Here is a 20,789-nt window from a genome sequence, read left to right as displayed (position 1 = left end):
GCTTAAAAACAAGGATGTGTATTTTTCCAATACACAGCATTAAGCTATACGCTTAAAAACTAATAGCTTTAATCTTATTGTGTGTTAAATTCTAATATAGGGGATAAAGTAGCAGTGCCCAAATTTGTGATGCACGGAACTATTCTGAACCAAGTGCTGTACTGAGAAATCACGGTTCTGTAAAAGTAAGTTATGCCAAGAAACATTTCAATTTTAGATATTACATACCACAAGTTAGCGGAGACAGATAATCTTTATTTGCACACAATTAGTTGAGTAGTTGTAACTGTGTATTACAGTACGATGACATTTTGTTTTGTTTTGCTTTCTTACTGCCTAGTTAGTTGTGGAAGAACCGGCAGGTTCATATTTTTGCCATTTGCTTTGGGTTTGGACTGTTCTGCTTTCACATTACCTCAGCCTGTTAAATCACTGGTATTTACTGACCTTGTCAGGCAAGCTTATCATATAATGTATTTTCGGCTTTTATTCCTACTTTTATGCCTAATTGGAAACAATTTATCCAATCATTTGAAGCCGGATTAATTAAATGCCTTTAGAGGTAGACTGTGTTTTGATCTGGCAATTTTCAATTTTGCCTTAGATAACGGAGATTTTGTTAGTTTTTGTCAGGGATGCAGTCTGGTGTCATAGCATCCCGACTTTAGCTACTTTAAGTATACTCTATCATTGTCTACATAAGTTGTTTGCTTTAAGGAGTGTGAGTTCTAGAAAATGGTGTGCAAAATTTAGAGTGTAATTTTGTTGTTGAGTTCTAGTGCTTTGCTTAGTAGTTTTCTAACTGATAAATATAATAATTTATTACTATTCTAAGTGCAAGATTTAAAATTTAATGCCGGACTGAACTTCAGCCATGATGGTGGCCGAAGTCTGTAGTTTTTTAGTTTCCTCCTCGGTCAGAATTTGTTTAACGACATGCGAGACTCCATTTCTGCCTAGGACACACGGCAAGGATAGGTAGACTTCCTGAGAAATTCCGTGTTCTCCCTGAAATCATGAGTTATTCATTATTATTTAAGGTATGAAATCATAAATTGTTTGTAAAACTTACAGTGACCAGAGTAGACACGGCATGTACGTTGTAAGTATTTCTCAGAAGAGCTGATGCCAGCGAGGCAACGCTAAGACCGATAGCCCACGATGTGTAGCCCTTTAGTTTAATGACTTCATATGCGCTGTTGACTACTTCATGATGTAGATCGCCCCATTTTTCCTCATCCTCGGCCGTACCGATGGCTGGATTGATTTCAGCTAGTCGTACTCCGGCAATATTGACACCGGACCACACTGGCACAGAGCTATCACCATGCTCACCGATAATCCAACCGTGGCAGGAGGTTGGGGCAACTCCCAGTCGTTGAGACATTAGGAAACGGAAGCGCGACGAATCCAGATTAGTACCGGAACCGATAACGCGGTTCTTCGGTAGACCAGACAGTTTCCATGCGACATATGTTAGAATATCGACTGGATTCGAAACTACCAACAGTATGCAATCGGGACTGAGTTCAACCAGCTTGGGAATAACACCCTTCAGGATGTCACAGTTACGCTGAACCAGATTCAGACGACTCTCGCCTTCCTTCTGACGGGCACCAGCCGTGACAACGATCAGTCGGGAACCGGCTGAGACGGCAAAATCTGAAACGGTAGGTGAATACAAAATGATAAGGTTAGTGTATTGGCTTCGAATCGGTAGTTTCTGTTTTGAAACATTCACGTACAGAGTGCGCATCCACTGCGTGTTGCGCAACACTTTTAGTTTTGTATCGTCCGGTTGAATGTATATTGCTATGATTTGCGAGCTACTGCAGCATATTTGAATAAACGAAATTAACCTAATCAACGGACATGAACTTGAATTGCCGGTCAAAGCGTGACGATTTGAATAACCTTGAAGATTACATTAAATTGGGCTTACATTTTGATTCTTTCCAAGGATGATTTAATCAAATTAATTGATGACACCGACCATGAACTAATTCAATTGCAGCGCGGCAAGGTTCCATCATTACCTTCATCAAAAAGGTAATTGACGGCACCATTAGTAGGAAACGTTTTTTCATGTTAAATAAATTGATATAACAGTGCCCAGTTTTGAAAGTTACAACTTTTAAAACAACGGAACGAAAGCAAAATTTTTCTTATATCTTTGCATCTATTGTTTAAAAAAGTGAATCGCTCATTGCCAAATATGTGCTGTCGACACTCTGTTATAAGCTATTGGATATTTTATTCGATGGGATTCTAGTTTAGAAGAGCTAGTAATGTCAAAATGCACATATAAAATGCACGGCAATTATGGAAAATTACATAATCATTAATTATATATACTTAGCATAGTTTTAATTGTATGTTTCTAAAGCGAAGCATGAATACGTAAATATGTCCTTTTTGAATGGAAAAAATAGGAAAGACAGAAAATCGTAATTAGACCATGGGAGGGTATTTTGGACCCATTAAGCGATTGCATCTACTTTTTCGGCCTATGGTCTAATTCTAGTGGAAGAACAGGTAGTTTCGATGTTCTTTTAATACAAAACAGTAGATTATCCCCTTGTCTTGGGGAAATAGTTATAACGTATTAAAATTGTAATAGGCTGAATTTAGAAACAGGCCGAACGTAATGTAACGTACCGAAACATAGACAGAAGGTGGAAGACCTGACTTTTCAACAGTATGTTGGCCTGGAAAAATCAACTAATCGTAGTAGGATGGCCGGTTTATTTTTACTTATCATAAAAAAATATGGGCGCTTAGATTGAAAACTTCCCCGACCCGGACTTACGGATGCAATTAGCCTTAAAATCGAAACCAAAGTTGAAATTGGACTAAAAATAGATTTTAAATCAAGCTTGAAATTGAACTATAAATTGGACCTGAATTGAATTTTATATTGGACATTAAATTAGATTTGAGTTGTGGAATAAATTTGGACCTACGGCAAACCGGCCATGAAATCGAACTTAAAATAAAATTTTGAAATTGAAATTAAACTAGTCTAGGAACTGTTCTTGAAATATGTCATGAAATCGGACCTGAGTAGGATTTGAAATTGACCTTAAAATGGGAGTTTACACTTGAAATTGAACATAAATAGGATTTAAGTTGGAATTGCAATTGGATATAAAATGGGTATAAAATGAGAACTAAAATTTTGCGTGAAGTAAGGAATAAACATGTTTTAATTTAGACTTGAAATTAGACTTGTTACTGGATTGGACATTAGACCTGAAATTTGACTCAAATTTGCATTTCAAATCGTACTTTAAATTGGACATCAAATTGTGTCTTAATTCAAAGTAGATTTGAAATTGGGTTTGAATTCGATTTGGAATTGGACGTAAACTTGAATTTGAAATTGAAATTTGACTTGAAATTGAACTCAAAATCAGACTTCAAATTGTCACGAAATATAACCTGAAACTGGACTTGAGATTAGACTTGAATTTGCACTAATTTCGTCATTCGCATTACTTTAAATTGGACTTAATATTGTACTTGAATTTGAACCAGAATTCGACTTAACTTTGGACTTGAAATTAGAAAAGAATTTGTAATAATTTGAACTTACAATATTGCTCTAAATTTGACTCGAAATTACTTGCCTGCCCGGTCTGGGGCACTACTGTGCGTGCCCCCCATCTCAAAAAAAAAAAAAAAAAAAAAAAAATAGGGTACATAATAGGAAGGCCGGAGTTGTCATTGCCGGTATTTTTGCAATAAGTAAATTAACTGCATAAAAGTAGATTCAGTTTCAAGTCCGATTTCTGTCCCACAACAATTTCAATTTCGTGTCCAATTCCTAATTTAATTTGAAGTGAAATCAAATAAATTAAAATAATACAAATTTGAGTCAAATTTCAGGCCAGTTTCTAGTAAAAACTTAAACTCACTTCAGGGATGGCACGGACAGTTTGATTCGATTTTGCTCTTCTGACTGTACAAAAAGACAAAAAGAATTTCTAAAAGTTGTATATAGAACAGTTGTAGAGTTAGCAATAATCTACAATTATTATAAACATTTCATTATCTCTTGTAATAGGACACCGCCTCTAGTTTCGAATAATCAAGAACAGAAATGGGGCCAACGCCTCTCACTCCGAGGACCCGGGTTCAAATCCCAACCCCGCAGAAGTCACGAATGACCCAAGTTGTTAAAGTTACTAAAATCAAAAACAAGAATGCGGGGTTTTATCATGCGCCATGCGTGAGAGTATGCTTGATACTATAAATGTTTCCATGTTGAATATAACAGATGTCGTTACTTTGTAACGCATATTGTACATTTCGGAAACAGCCCAGTTTTGCGCAGTAATAAATTTACTCGGCGCAGTAACAGTACTCTCTCATGTATCTCAGTTTCTTTTGTGTTTATCGCTAATAGCAATATAAGGTTTGATATTTGAACCAATAAATAGTTGGTAAACAAAGTTTTTATTTATCGCGTTCATGTTGCGAAATTTAATTTCTTCGAATTGAAATGGCGCAAACATATTCAGCTGCCGGCTCTCGTACGGTATCAAAATAGCTCTCGGACGAATGGTAGTAAGATGTTATGAAGAGGTATAGGAAAAGGTTGTTTTTTATCAAAATTAGGCCAAAGTTATGAAAATTAAACATACCTGTACCACCAATAAAATGTGATTAGTGATTGGTTTTCAGATAGATAAACAAAGATAAGTGAGAAATTTCGATTTTACTACCACTAGAAAAGCGGCATCTCTTAAAAAGCAACGGTTTGTGTGGTGTCCTATTATAGTGCAATAAGGCTGTAATAGCATTGGTAGCCAAAAGAGCATTCTTTTAAAACAGCAATTAATAAAGATAGAACAATACTTATTTTAGCAGTATTATAAATTATAAATTTTCGACTTTACAGTTAGTTTGTATAGTTTTGTATAGTTTTATACGGCTTTTTTTATACTGCCTGACGTTTCGACCTTCGGTTTTAGCCTTTTTCAAAGCTAATATTGTTACATTTTCTTGTCTAGACAACGTGTAAATATTACGTTTAAAAAGGTCAAAACCGGAGGCCGAGGCAGTATAAAAAAGCCGTTTTCGATATAAAACTGACTGTAAAACCGAAAATCCACCTTACAATATAGCTCAGTCAATATCAATAACATAAATTATAAATAACTCCAAGAGAGATTCATACCTAACTTGTTGAAATTAAGCTTGACTGAGGCGGTACAGACTGAGGCGGTACAGACTGGTAAACGGCTAGATAATGCGGAATATAGACCCCATAGTGGTCGTTAGCCTCTTATCCAGCAACTCCGATCCCGACCTCCTCGTGGTACCAGCCGGAATACGAGCAACCTTAGCGGAGATCGGGTAACCAACCCCGGTGGAAACTAAGGTCGTATACTAACCGGGAAGGAGGTATAGTGCGTCTCGGCACTATGAGATGGCAGCCCCATCGCGAGACTCGGTAGTGTTGCCCCAGTACGGCTACACACCTAAACTAAACTTAACTAACAACATTCAAGCATTTTCGGAGCGGAATATTCGGCATCGACCTAGGCGACGAAATAAGGACGACGAATGGAGACTCGGGACTTGGAACTGCAGATCGCTAAATTTCGCAGGTTGCGAGCGGGTGCTGATTGAACAGCTGGAACCCCGCAAACTCGGCATCGTAGCTCTGCAGGAAATCTGTCGCAAAGGAGAGAAGGTATGGAAGATCCGTGGTGGAAAGGCCCAGTTTTACCAGAGCGGTGGCGCTACCAACGAACTGGGGACGGGCTTTGTAGTGCTGGGCGGAATGCAGGATCGCGTGATAGATTGGAAGGCGATCAACGAGAGAATGTGTGTATTGAGGATAAAGGGCCGTTTCTTCAATTATAGCATCATTAACGTGCACTGCCCGCACGAAGGTAGACCCGACGATGAGAAAGAAGCGTTCTACGCGAGGCTGGAGGCAACGTACGACAGCTGTTCGTCACGGGACATCAAGATCGTCATTGGGGATATGAACGCCCAGGTCGGTAGGGAAGAAATGTATAGACCGGTGGTAGGACCCCATAGCCTGCACACCGACACAAACGATAACGGCCAACGATGTATAAACTTCGCAGCTTCCCGAGGCCTGGTGATCCGAAGTACCTTTTTCCCGCGCAAGGATATCCACAAAGCCACCTGGAGATCACCTGACCAACGTACAATGAACCAAATTGACCACGTTCTCATAGAGGGCCGGTTCTTCTCTAACATCACGAACGTACGCTCCCGTCGGGGTGCGGATATTGATTCTGACCATTACCTAGTAGCAGTACATGTGCGCTCAAAGCTGTCCACCGTACACCGGATACGTCAAAGCCGCCCTCCTCGGCTGAACATCAGGCAGCTAGATAACCCACAAGCTGCCGAGAACTACGCGCGAGTACTGAATGAGGCACTGCCTTCTTCCGAGGAGTTAGGTGCTTCAAACCTCGAAGACGGTTGGGGCAGAATACGCTCGGCCATCGGAGAGGCCGCTACCGCGGCACTAGGTATTGAGCCTCGGAGTACACAAAATGATTGGTTTGATGGGGAATGCCAACAAGCGGTGGAGGAGAAAAAAAACGCTTGGAAAAATTATCTAAGTATTGCCACTAGAGAGAACCTGGCCAAGTACCGACGAGCTAGGAACCAGTTGACCACGATCCTGAGGAGAAAAAAGCGCCAAAAGGAGGACAGAGATCGTGAAGAATTAGAACAACTATTCCGAGCTAATGACACGCGCAAGTTTTATGAGAAGGTGAACCAAACTCGGAAGGGCTACACACCGAAACCTGACATGTGTAGGGACGAGGGAGGGAATCTAATTACAAACGAGCGCGAGGTGGTCGACAGGTGGAAGCAGTTCTTCGATGAACACCTCAATGGCGAAGTCGCAGAAGGAGGCGGAACGGAAATTAACCTAGGAGCGCCCATGGAAGATAGTGATGTCCTAGCACCTGATCTCCAAGAAGTCAAACGAGAAATCAGGTTGCTGAAGACCAATAAAGCCGCTGGGAAGGACCGCCTACCGGCAGAGCTTTATAAACATGGCGGGGAAACGCTAGCAAAGGCTCTACACTGGGTTATTTCGAGGATTTGGGAGGAGGAAAAGCTACCGGAGGAATGGATGGAAGGAGTGGTTTGTCCCATCTACAAAAAGGGTGATCGGCTAGACTGCTGCAACTATCGTGGTATTACGCTGGTAAACGCCGCCTACAAGGTACTCTCCCAGATCCTGTTACGCCGGCTGTCACCGATAGCACAAGGTTTCGTAGGGAATTATCAGGCGGGTTTCATGGGGGCTCGCGCAACTACGGACCAAATGTTTACTATCCGACAGATCTTGCAGAAATGTCGGGAGTACAACGTGCCCACGCATCACATCTTTATCGATTTCAAAGCAGCATACGATACAGTCGATCGAGACAAGCTATGGCAGATAATGCACGAATACGGTTTTCCGGACAAACTGACGCGACTGATCAGAGCTACATTGGATCGAGTGATGTGTTTCGTACGCATCTCTGGGACACTCTCGAGTCCCTTCGAGACGCGACGAGGGTTGAGACAAGGTGACGGTCTATCCTGCATGCTGTTCAACATCGCTCTTGAGGGGGTGATCCGTCGAGCGGGCATTGAAACGAGAGGCACGATTTTTACCAAGAGTAGCCAACTTCTAGGCTTTGCAGATGACTTCGATATCATAGCCAGGAACTTTGCGACGGCGGAGGCAATCTACGCCAGACTGAAAGCGGAGTCTAGGAGAATTGGGCTAAAAATAAATGCGTCGAAGACCAAATACATGAAAGGAAGAGGCTCAAAGGAAACAAATGCGCGCCTCCCACGGACGGTAACCGTTGACGGCGACGAACTAGAAGTGGTAGAAGAGTTCGTGTATTTGGGATCGCTGGTGACCGCGGACAACAACACTAGTAAGGAGATCCAGCGGCGCATCCAAGCGGGAAATCGGGCCTACTTTGCCCTTCGTAAAACGCTACGATCAGGAAGCATACGCCGCCGCACGAAGCTAACAATGTACAAAACCATTATTAGACCAGTAGTTCTTTATGGACTTGAAGCCGTGACGCTGCTTACGGAGGACATACGCGCCCTTGCCGTGTTTGAGCGGAAAGTGCTGCGGACGATATTTGGCGGAGTACAAACTGAAAGCGGAGAGTGGCGGAGGCGTATGAATCACGAGCTACGGGCACTGCTTGGGGAGACTCCCATCGTACATCTAGCGAAAGTTAGCAGGCTACGGTGGGCCGGACACGTCGTAAGGATGCCGGACGACAGTGCGACGAAAACGGTCCTCTTCAACAACCCCACCGGCACCAGGAACAGGGGGGCCCAACGTGCACGATGGCTCGACCAGGTCGAAAGCGATTTGCGACTTCTGAGACGACTAGGAAATTGGCGACGAGTGGCCCAAGACCGAGTTGAATGGAGACGAGTGCTTGAAACAGCACGAGCCACCCCGGCTCTATGCTGCTGAAGAAGAAGAAGAATGAGGCGGTACAGTCAAGAGAGCAAAATCGAATCACAACTGTGCGTGCCCCTGACGCACTTCAAACTCCAATTTCATGTCCTATTTCATGTCTAATTTAATCTCGGTTTCAAGTGAAATTTCAACACCGATTTCAAGTCCAATTTTACGTACCATCCCATTTCCAATTATAAATGAAATTTCAAGTAGGGGAATGTCCCCGGTTATGAAACAGGTTTTGTTTTTTGGTTATAGCTTTTGAACGGATTATTTAATTCCAAATCTTTTTAAAGCATTTGAAAGATTGAAGACTTACGTATGTTTTTGCTAAAGACAGCATATATTTTTTGCTTGAAACAAAAAAATTGTAGCGAAATTGGGAGACATAGAATTTTTTGACCAAAAACAAAGTGTTCCCGGTTGTGAAACACTTCGAAAAATCCATAAAAGAAAATAAAAATAAAGAAGAAAATAAAGAAATATGAAATGAAAATAAAATATTCAAATTCATTTATTAACGGAAAACAGCTTAAATGCAAAGTAATTTATCAGTTTCTTAATTTAGTCATCTAAATCTAAATTGTAATCAATGTATGTAAAACCAGGAAGTTCGAGATCTCAAATATGCGGATTTGGCTCTCATGTGCCTGAAAAGTGTGTTGAAAATGCTTGTGATCATTAAAGTGTTGAATAATCGTTTTTCTGATTTTTCATAACCGGAGAACTTCACTGTTTCACAACCGGGAACGACGAGTTTGTAAAAATTTATGTAATATTTTTTGAGTAAATTATTTCACTTAAAATCTGTCTGTGAAATGAAATAGAGGTCCAAAACTAAGGTTATATGCATTTTACTGCCTTTTTTATTTTATTTGAAACACAAAAAAATCAATCCCAAAACATTCTAAAAAACTTTTTCGGGCATGTTTTTCGAACACATTTCCTACAACATTCTAAAAAACTTTTTCGGGCATGTTTTTCGAACACATTTCCTACAAGCTGTATTTTGGTTGTTGTTTGCTCAAAAGGTAGAGTACAATGAGACGGGCCGTTGCTAGTAATTTGGTAGTGCTAGTTTAATAAACACGTCAAAAACGATGGGTGTTTCACAACTGAAGCCGTTTCACAACAGGGGACAATCCCCTACATTTCCAGGTTAAATTTTAGGTTTAATATTTCCACAATAGATCAAATTACTGGTCGCAGTGGAAAATTGTACCCAACGAGGAAAAAAAAGTTCAATATGAGTCTAATTTCCAATAAAATTTTAATTGCGATTTCAACTACAATTCAAATCCAATTTTCTATGCCATTGTACTTTGACGACTTCAAGTTTCAATTTCAAGTCCGACTTCCAGTCAGTGTTGCCACATATTCATCTGTACTAGAAGGGGCAAAAATCTTTTTCATCTGTACTTTTTCTTTCAAAAATCTGTACCAAAATCTGAACCATTAAAATATTTATTGCATAGAAAAATTTGGTTTGTTAGCATTAAAAAAATGCACGAGTCTCAAATCATTTATTTGTTTGATGATGTTCGCACATATCTCTACTAAACTTAGATATAAACAAAGGTAAAACGTTTTGTTTTGTTTTGATTCATACTAAGACTAGCTTCTCTATTGATTTCAAGAAACAGCAATGAAAAAAAAAGTCAGAGTTTTTGGCACTCAAAAAAATCTGTACCTATCTGTACTTTTTGGCAAAAATCTGTAATCTGTACCGTAAAGAATCTGTACCAAAAAATTCGAAAAAATCTGTACTTTTCCAGATAAATCTGTACATGTGGCAACACTGCTTCCAGTGCTCGAACAAATCGACAGCCCTGCATGAAGGCATTCAACGCATACAGTTTCACCCCTGGTAGTATTTTCTTATTTATCAGCTCATGGACATAACTATTGAATTGCTGACAGTGTTTGCCTTTCTGAGTTTTCTACCCTTAAGAACAATTCATTGATGAATTGCAGTGCTGAATGATTGCTCAACTAATCTGTCAGTCAATTTTCTTGCTCTTGACTGATATTTTTGATTTCAAAGTTTAGTTTTTAAACTGCCTGCTTTTTAAAATCAACCAAAACCTGCCTGGAACAAATCAATTAAAACTTCGGAACAATGTTTACGTTTATTGCAATTTCGTTTGCCATTGTCGACAGTTCAAAATAATTGAATGATTCACATTTGATTTCATTCACTATTGTCGAGAATGAATGAATGTAGACAACATCACGAACATGAACGCAGGTGATTCGCTCGAAAGGTCGGTTTCAGGTTAGCAATGCTGAGCTCATTTCATTTATACTAGTATACTGTACTGTACTGTATTGCATGAATTGAATATGAGATTTCCAAGCACTGCCGATTTCTACTCCAATTTAAGTTCAATATGAGTCCAACTTCAAGTCTAATTGATTTCCAATTTCGACACCGATCGAGCGCAATTTTACATGTAATTTAAATTTAATTTAATGCCGGATTCATACTTGTTATTTGATACTTGTTAAACGTTATTTTATACCCAAGTTCAATTCTTATTTAATTTCAATTGAAAGTGCAATTTCGGGTCCAGTTTCAAGCCTAATTTACAGTGCAATTTTACAATCCTATTTCAAGTCTTAATTCAATCACTATTCTTGGGTGTTGAGGTCCAGATTTCAAATTCAAATCCACATTTTAATATGATTTCAAGTCCAATTTCAAGGTTAGTTTCAAATCCAACTTCAAGTCCACTGGTGGGCACGTTTTGCGCCTTTTCTATAGAATTCGTAATCGGACTCGCAAGTTTGACTCTACTTGACCGGCATTTTAGCGATAAGTAAATTAATTGCGTGAAAATTAATCCGTCATCCTACGATTACTTGAATTTTCCAGGCTAAAGCATGCTTTTGATATCTGGGCCCGCCAGTGCTTGAAATTAAACTTGAATTTGTACCTGAAATTGAGTTTCAATTGTTGAGTTGAACTTGAAATTGAATTTAAAATTGAATTCGAAATCTTTATGAAACTTGAAACTGTTACTTACGATTAGTTGTACAAATATTGAGTTTTAGCCCAATTTTATTTGACTGAAAAGCTTATTAATAAGCCTTTACCTTTACTTTTATTTCTCTAATTTCCGAATTCTACTAAGGCACTCGACAAAGATATTTTGCTTTCATTTAGCGTCAAAATCATCAAAATCGGGTCAGTGGTTTAAAAGTTATGAATTTTTAAAGAAAGTAGAAATTAAAAATTCTGAAAAGCATTAAAAACACAATACTTGAACATAATCGGATCACTTTTAAATTTTGATGTTGTTTTCCATGAAAATGTTGATTGAAGACGCATTTATATGTTTCAGATAACAACGAAGAAATATGGCTACCCCCAATTGGCTTTAAAAAGTAAAATGTTGCACATAAAATTAATTCTCTGTAGAATCTATAGTCTAAAGTACTCGAAAGACGACTGTGCAAAGTGTTAAAGCTTTAAGCACCGAAAGGAAGTGGAAGTTCAAACAATGCGATGATCGAAAGGCGGTGAGAAAATTCTTTCGATTTTGTCTCTCATTTATAGGTTTTTGCATGGAAAACAGTAACGAAAACAAAAAATAGATTTATTTTTAACGATTAAATTTCTGGTAAAACCGGTAAAATGTTCATGCTGTTTTAAAACAAAATATTTTTGTTTTTTTACGTCCCCGCGCAACGTTGGAAGGACAAAAGTTTTATAAAATATTTTTATAAAACGTTTAGTTTTTTTAAACTGTTACTTCGAAATTAACTGTTATTTGCCTTTTGATTTCCGAAACCAGTTTGGTTTGCTCAAAATATATTCCAAGAAGTAAGGATATTTTCAAAAAATTGTTCATTGATGTCGAAATGGTACTGCCGACTAATTTCTTGTTGAAGAAACGAGGTTTATGTTTAAGCTGTCGCTTTACATCAAATTAATAATAATAAATCTCAATCTGTATATGTATCTTCATTGCAAAACTCGAGATGAATCTGCAGATGCCTTTCGAAAAATAGAATCGAAACAGACCAACACCGCCAGTGTGTTTGCTGTAGCTGCTGCAGTCCTCTATTCGAAGAGAAGTGCGATGGCTCACTGCGAGCACCGGGAGCAAATTTTCATATTCCATATGAACTTTAGGCATGCGCAATATTATAACACAGACCGTAAAACTGTGCGATTTTCCATCTCATATTCATGCCGTACGGTAGCTTATCAGCGAGAGGAATACCTCCCTACAGAACCAGCTGGCATTCACATACGGTAGCAACGTTCGAATTTGACTGATTCTCTCCCTACATGTAATGCACAAAGGCTAACTTTTACTTTTCAACGATAATTTTCTCTAAGTGGAAGCATCACTCCCCCAAGGGTATTTCAATGATAGCGAAAGTATGTATGGCTCGGAAGTCAATCACCTGGTCGAAACTTGCTCCAGCACTATTCCAAGGGAGTAAGAATGTACGTACCTGTGCTAGCTTGAATCTGGGCATTTTTCATGAATGCCGAGCCGTGCTGCAGATCCAACATTTCTCCCTGCAGTTTGTCAGCATTGACATCGATCAAGGCCACTTCACTGGACACACTCTGCAATGTAAGGGATTTTTTCAACGCGATTACAAAAATAAATCTTTAAACAAGGACACCCGGTGCACTCACCTGGGTCAGAATACTGAAGGCACATGCCATGCCGACTTGACCGATACCGACAATGGTCACCTTGTTGCCCGAGGTGGTCATCGGCTCGGCGATTTCCTTCATGAGCTTAGTTTTCACCGACATTTTTTCTGATGTTCTGGAATTAATTAAGCAGTTGAAAAAAAATAGGTCACTATTTTGGATGCTGCTAAGGTCACATTGAAGCATAAAACCCGGCACTGTTTCGGCACTAGGATTGATTTCAGTTGTTGAAATACGTCACCAAAATTTTGATTGGGTCTAATTATAGCTGGCAAATTTTGATTATCACACAGCGGAAATATGTCTCTTATCACCGGAATGACTAACAAAGCTACTCACGTTTGCTTAGAGCTGAATTATATTTTTTCCAATATTTGCACTGGAGAACCACTACAACGCGCTTGGAGGGGTTACCACGTACGAACTGTGCGACCGACGAAATACGTATGACGGTACGTTGCGACCCAGTCGAAGAATATAAACTTCGATGCGTTACACCCCACGTTGGATATCCTCTCGGAAAGAGACTTGAAGGTGACCTTTTTCGGTTTATGGTTGTAGCTGTTGTTGCTGCTTTTACTGTGAGAAATATCTACTGAAAGTTGCTGATGACGGTGCAGCGGCGCTCATGACGATGACGGTTTCGTGGAACGTTGAGCTTCCCGCCAAGCTGAAGTGGTAGGGTTTTGGGTTTCCCCGCTTGTGCGGGTGATATACCTTAATGCATTTATCGCTTGGGTAAAGGCAAAAGCGTGTTGAAAATTTACCTGTTTATGTGTGTTCCCAGTGCAAGTTGGGAAAATATCATGAAATTCCAGTAATATTAAATTTTTCGCTCTCTTTAGGTATATTTTCACCCATTTGCTCTGTTTATTCGTTGTTCTCTCATTCTCTTTTTCATCAGATACGTCATCGTCATCAACGCTCGCATGATAGTCGAACAGTTGGTAATGTTTTGGAATTCGCACACCACACCACCCACTTGACAAAACGAGATTCCTCCTAGTGAGTTTGAACAGTGACGTTGTGAGTGTGAATGCGTCTCGCACATTTGCTGCAGCGACGCCTCTATGGTACCGTTAAACAAGTAGAAGCTAGACGCCATGCGGAGCATTGACTAAAAATGATGTAATTTGACGTTATTCTGTTGAATAATGGACGCATACTGCTTGCGGATAGTTTAATAGAAGTATTGGAATTGAAATATTTTTCTTGTTTGTCCAACACTGTTCAGTTTTAAATTTGAATTGATACGCAAACAAGAAACTACCCGGACGTACAAAAAGATTCGCAAAGATTCTCTAGGCTTCCTCGCATTGGAATCGTGTATAGGAATTCTGCATAAGATTCATACAGAACCAGGATTCTTGTAGGAGAATCCAAAAGGCGAATTCCCAGGACACCTCTAACTCGGTAAAGGAATCATCTTTACTATGAAGTTTTAATCTTAAATTTTTTTTTGCAGTTTAATTCCTACAAGTGACTGTATGTATTAGCCAACTGCTTTTCTTTAGTCCCGTTAAAACCCTGGCAGGCTTTCGGGTACATTCGAAACTCGTCACCAAAGTTGATGGGTAGTAGGCTCAGATTGACCATTCCTGATTTACGCAGATCTGATTCTGAACATGGTTTCCATAAGGTACCCTATCCCTATCATGGCCTCCATGCTCGCAAAGACAACCACGAAAAGCGACTATCTATAACGACCGGAGATAGCGACCCGGAGGGAGGACCCAGAAACATGAAGAATAATAAAATGAAATTAAACAAAACCGAAGGAAAAACAAATACAAGCTCAGACGACGTTGAGTACCGGCTGGAACTGAAGACGACATAGGAGTGAACGTGTTTGTTAGAAGCTGAAAGTTTATTCGGTCACCGGTTTTAACCCCGGTGGCCGCAGAAACCACCATTCGCGGTATATGACAACCAGAAACCCAGGGAGAGTCTGGTACCTCGACGAGCCAGATGTTTTTTTTTTCCATTTTTTTCCATGTGTGGACTCATTACTGCGACCAGTATAGTTGATCTATTGTAATATCGCCCGGGTGTTTGCTGTATGACCTGCACTGCATTTCTTTTTGCTATAATCGCTATTGAGTGAGCGATATGCTTATTAAATTTTATGCGTGCTTGCGTGTATTGGGGTTTACCCTTCCTTCAAAGCTTAATCTACTTTACCCACTTATTCCTCGCTGCCAGCACTATCCCATATTATAGCCGTCCCTGGCGAGGACTCATTCGTACCTCTGACCAGTACACTTAACTATAGGAGGGACATTTGCACTGTCAAGAGGCTTCAGAGGGTAAATATAGAATTCAGCACGAAGGAAGGGTAAATGGAGGGGCCTGAGAATAAACCCATGCTAAAGTCACTTGACATCGAATGGCTTGATTCTACTAAGATTCGAACCCACGACCACTCGCTTGTCAAAGCAGACTCGGTAACCTTGCGGCTACGGAGCCCCCGAGCCAGATGTTTACTCCGAAAGTTAACAGTGGTACAATCCAAAAGGTCTGCTTGGGACAACCGCCATGACGGAAATTGAGCGAAAGGTGAACGAACTCTATGAGTTCATCAAGGGTAGGAGTAACGTCCATTTGAAGATCAGGCATTTAGCGACGAGCATTAAAGCCGCTGAATGGAAGCAGGATACGTCAAGAAAAAGAGATGAGACTGTTGAGAAAGCGTTGATGGTTGCTGCGGAGAAAGAAGCGGTAAAAAACGAGACTTTGAAGAGACCTCTGAATCAGGGCTTCGAACGATCCTTTTTTTTCTACCGCAGTCACATCAACGTACATTCAAGTTTACACCGTCCGTTTAGTGGTGGAATACGAACGCTATGCATAACACAACTTGCAGTTTGCTCAGTCAAACGTCGATTGAACGCAGTAGAACGAATGCGTTCTATGCCTTTTTGACATTTTCGTTTCGATCAAGTTGCCTTTACCGTTTGGAGCAGCGAATGACTGCAAAACAGTCAAATGACATGCAGTCCCCACGCTAACGAAGAGCAACCGCGTTACGCGCTATCATATATTCAACCTACTACAAAAAAACAACCACTACATGTGCATGGAAGAAGTCGGTTGGACTCCGTTAAATACAAACGAACATTTTGCTTGCATCCGGGTGACAAACTATTACTGTGAGCAGCGGATTTGGAGACAAAAAGAGACACGAAAAAATACGTCGTCTTATGCTTCCAGTCAGTTTGCAGTTCAGATTCTTCATATGAACGCGCAAAGCGAGAGTACGACTGTGTGCTTTTGCAGAGAGGCCGCCTGAATTGTAAGACGGCAGCAGCGCAAGCGGCAGATTGACTGGATTCAAAAAACAGTCAAAATTTGATTTGATGATTTAATGATCGTTCAAAAAGCGGAGGTTGAATGCGGAAAATATCGCATTCACGGCAGTCAGCAGTCACATTCAACTTGCGATCCCTTTTCAAGCCCTGCTCTGAATCCACGATCGGAGACGCGAAAAAGAGAGACACCGGCTGAAGAAGTAGATTTAAAAAAACAAAACAAAAAGATCTCAGAGCCGGAGTAAAATAGCGAAAGCAGCGCATAGTGTGTTGTCGGAAGCCAGAAGGAGAGGAAGCGAAAGGTGGAAGAAGTACGGGGGAAAAGACGACAAGATGAAGGACAAACACAAGCACCGTAGAGAGAGCTACGAGGGGGATGCTCTGATTATTGAAGTTACTGACAAAGCAACGTATGAAGTAATTCTCCGGAAAGTGACGGAAGACCCGGAATTGAAGGAAATAGGGGAGAACGTGGATAGAACCATATGCACCCAAAAAGGATAAATGCTCTTCGAGCTGAAGAAGGATCCTACAATCAAGAGCTCGGCCTTCACTTGCAAATAAGGCAAACGTTCGAGGGACGGTAGGGGAAAGAAATGAAAATTTTGGTGAAGGAGGGGAAGAGCGGAAAGGAAGGGGGGGGGGCTATTGGTAGCTATGCTTGACAAGTAGTCATTTTGACTCCTACCTTTTGTCCAATGCTGGAAGATGCATGGGTCGAACCAAGCTATAATCTGAGATTATAACCGGATTCGATCCCACAACACCCGCCAGGGCATGTGGTTCGCTGGTACTTTACCTTTGAACCATAGAGGCGCTGGACCAAAGGAGACCGCAAAATCCACTTCTCAAGAATAGCGACGCGTTTGGTTGGGTTACCGACACATATTGAGCCGCTTCCTACATCAATGCTTCCATATACCTTCCAGCATTGGACAAAAGGTAGGAGTCAATAGGGGCCTATCAACCAAACGCGTCGCTATTCTTGAGAAGTGGATTTTGCGGTCTCCTTTTGTCCAGCGCCTCTATGGTTCAAAGGTACAAGTACCAGCGAACCACATGCCCTGGCGGGTGTTGTGGGTTCGAATCCGGTTATAATCTCAGATTATAGCTTGGTTCGACCCATGCACCTTCCAGCATTGGACAAAAGGTAGGAGTCAAAATGACTACTTGTCAAGCATAGCTATCAATACCCCCCCCCCCCCCCCTTCCTTTCCACTCTTCCCCTCCTTCACCAAAATTTTCATTTCTTTCCCCTACCGTCCCTTCATCAATTGTAGAACCATCGTTTCATGGGTTAGCATGGGTTTATTCTCAGGCCCCTCATTGCCCTTCCTTCATGCTGAGTTCTATATTATCCCGATATGGCCTATTAACAGTGCAAAAATGAGACCCTTATAGTAAAAATGCACTGGTTTGCTACGCCAGGGATGACTATAATTGGGGACTGCGCGCTGTCATGTGGAACGAGGTGGGTAAAGTAGAGTAAAGCATTGAAAGAAGGGTACCCAATTACACACAAGCACGCATAAAAAAAAAAAAAAATTCAATAAGCATATCGCTCACTCAATAGCGACTATAGCCAAATAAATGCAGTGCGGGTTATACAACAAACACCCGGGCGATATCACAATAGATCTAACCATACTGGTCGCAGTGATGAGTCCATACAGGAAAAAAAAATCGTTTCAAAAAATATTAATATATATGTATGACCACATTTCAAGGTCAAGACTAATAACTTGAGATTAGTCTAAACGTTCGAGCCCCAACGTAAGCTACAGTGATCGAAGACCTGGATGAGATCACTACGGAGGGAGAGTTATTGAACGCGCTGAAAGTTGAATGTGGTGTGGGAGACGTCCCGTTGACAATCCGGCTACGTGGGACATACCGTAGTATGAAGACAACGTCGAATCGACCTACTACTACTCGAGGTACCTGAAGTTGGGTGTAAAAGTAGGGTGGCCAGTGTGTTCACTGAGAGACATTTCTCGAACAACGAAGGAAATGGAGAGATCTATTAAATGTATGTGCCTTGGCTATCTGGCGAGGAACTGCAAAGGTCCTGACAGATCTGATCTGTGCTAAAAACGTAGTGAATAGGGACACATTGCAAGAGACTGCACAAAGCAACCAAGGTGTGTACTATGCAGAAAAGAGAATGGCGACAACCATCTGATGGGAGGCTTCAAATGCCAGGCGTACAGGATGGCGCTGGCTGGCCAACAGTGATGGAGGTTACCCAAATATACCTCAATCTTTCCCATTTAAGAGGTGATTTTCAATTCGTATGAAGGTTTTGTGACCGCCATAATTAATGGGATATATACGTTACACCACAACTACCCGACCAAAGCGCACCCGAAGTCAAGACGTCAGCGAAAACCCAGCCGGGACCCATAGCAACAAACCGAGGAACCAAACCATCAACGCAACCATCGATCAACAACCGATGACGACTGCAAGACCCGATCGAACCACGCGGACAAAGGTTGAATCAGAATCGAACCACCCGAGGAAACGACGCATCAGCAGATTCAGTAGATATAAGCCTTATAGAATTAATTTTCAATTCAGTCTTGTGTGTAGTTAGGAACGATCAAGTGTTAAAAGTATAGTGAATAAATTTTTTTATGCTAACGTGAAACTTTATAGCATAATTGGCGCAGTCTTAAGGCAAGTGGTTAAACGAAGTGAACAGTGTTAACAGAGCGAATATCTAGTAGCACAATCACCAAGTCTACAAAGGAGGATTAATCCCGCCACTTGGAACCCGACACTATCTACCCAGGCTCCAGGAGATGAGAATAATCTACCTGTAAGTAATCCACGACTTTTAATCAAAAACCATACTAATTCAGAGGTGCGAGCCCCCACCAGCGGTAAGCAGACACCTGAAATATCACAAAAGAAAAAATAAAACTAACTAACCACTAATCGCGAAAGCGCAGTGTAAGTGAATAAAGTGAATATCGTATTCGTACTCAAGCATGGCTGAATTTAAATCAGACCTTTCGGATACGGAACTGGACGATGTTCAACCAGTTCCGATTCCACAAATTACAGTTGAAAGTTTGCTCCAGCACATTAAGAGCCTAACCAACAACCAAAACGAACTAATCGGTCAAATTAGACACTTGAAAGCAAAAGCTGAGGATCCCTTCTTACAATTTAGGACCACAGACCCCATTAAAAACTTAGCAACATTTGCGGGTAATAAAAAAGAGACCCACGCTTGGCTAGAGGACGCCGAAAATACTCTTGATCTTTTTAAAAGCTATCAAGACGAACCGGTGTATAGTCAACTGGTCAGGGCAGTGAAAAATAAAATTACGGGAGAGGCAAAAGAAATTTTGATTGCTGCTGGTAACCCGAACGGTTGGGCAGAAATCAAGGAAGTAATTTTAAACTCCTACGGAGACAGACGCGATCTAACGTCGCATATTCAATCCTTGTTCTACATTACCCAAGGAAAAAAGACGTTAACTGAATATTATAACAAAATAAAGACCATCGATACTGCTATCAAATCAACAGCAGCAATGATGGAGGACTACGTTAACTCAACAAAAGCAATAAATAGCCTAGTGAGCTTAATAACGCTCACCAGATTTATAGACGGACTGACGGATGATTTACCAATGCATGTCAGAAGCTACAGGCCAAAAAGCCTGGAGGAGGCTTATGCCATCACAACCCAATACGCGAATGCTGCATACAGACAAAAATTTAATAAAAGACCGCCATCCGACCATATCAACAAAAACGCTAGACAAACAAATTCTAACTTTAATAATCCAAATGTACCTCTCGTTAATATTTCAAAACCGCCTACAAATTTTAATAACAATAGTAACCAATTCATCGCAAAACCGTCCACCTCAAATTTCAATAACCCACATACAAAATCTTATGGGTCCGGAAAATTTAAAACAAGAGCCGCCCCACCGGACGACGACGTTTCAATGAGAACGGCAAGGGCTCATACAGAGGTTAACAACCATGAAACCGAACGCAAAAACTGCGAGGACGAATTTGACACCTCACAGCAACAAGACGAAAACGTGCTTAACTCGGACGACGACGATTACTTTGTCGACGAGGAATTAAATTTTCACGTGGAAGAAGCACCACAAAGAAAAAAATAACAAAAAATGACAACAATTTCGTTCCGTACATAACTATCCAAACTTCAAAAGGTGAAATGAAATTTTTGATCGACACAGGAGCGAACAAAAATTACATATCGCCAGCACACGTAAATATTGAAAACTGTAAGATAGAGCCAACATCAAAAGTGACCAATATA

General features: G+C 40.7%; 1 protein-coding gene across 2 annotated transcripts in view; it reads right to left on the bottom strand.

Annotated features, from left to right (window-relative positions):
* Positions 1-277: 277 nt before the first annotated feature.
* LOC128734043 (L-lactate dehydrogenase) overlaps positions 278-20,789 on the bottom strand; it is a 198,913-nt gene continuing 178,401 nt past the window's right edge. The window contains exons 1-5 of one of the 2 annotated variants that reach the window (XM_053828023.1): positions 13,509-13,743; positions 13,149-13,284; positions 12,959-13,076; positions 1,073-1,662; positions 278-1,008 (exon numbers count right to left, since the gene is read on the bottom strand). In XM_053828023.1, coding sequence (XP_053683998.1) covers positions 844-1,008; positions 1,073-1,662; positions 12,959-13,076; positions 13,149-13,271 — 996 coding nt within the window. In that variant the 5' untranslated portion in view covers positions 13,272-13,284; positions 13,509-13,743 and the 3' untranslated portion in view covers positions 278-843. Of the gene's footprint in view, positions 1,009-1,072; positions 1,663-12,958; positions 13,077-13,148; positions 13,285-13,508; positions 13,744-20,789 lie in introns of those variants that run through there. The other variant, XM_053828022.1, reaches the window with a different exon arrangement.

The sequence above is a fragment of the Sabethes cyaneus genome, chromosome 2 (genome assembly GCF_943734655.1).
Source record: "Sabethes cyaneus chromosome 2, idSabCyanKW18_F2, whole genome shotgun sequence".
NCBI classification, from domain to species: Eukaryota; Metazoa; Arthropoda; class Insecta; order Diptera; family Culicidae; genus Sabethes; species Sabethes cyaneus.
Note: the sequence above shows the minus strand (reverse complement) of the source record. Positions and strands in the feature narration are given on the sequence as shown.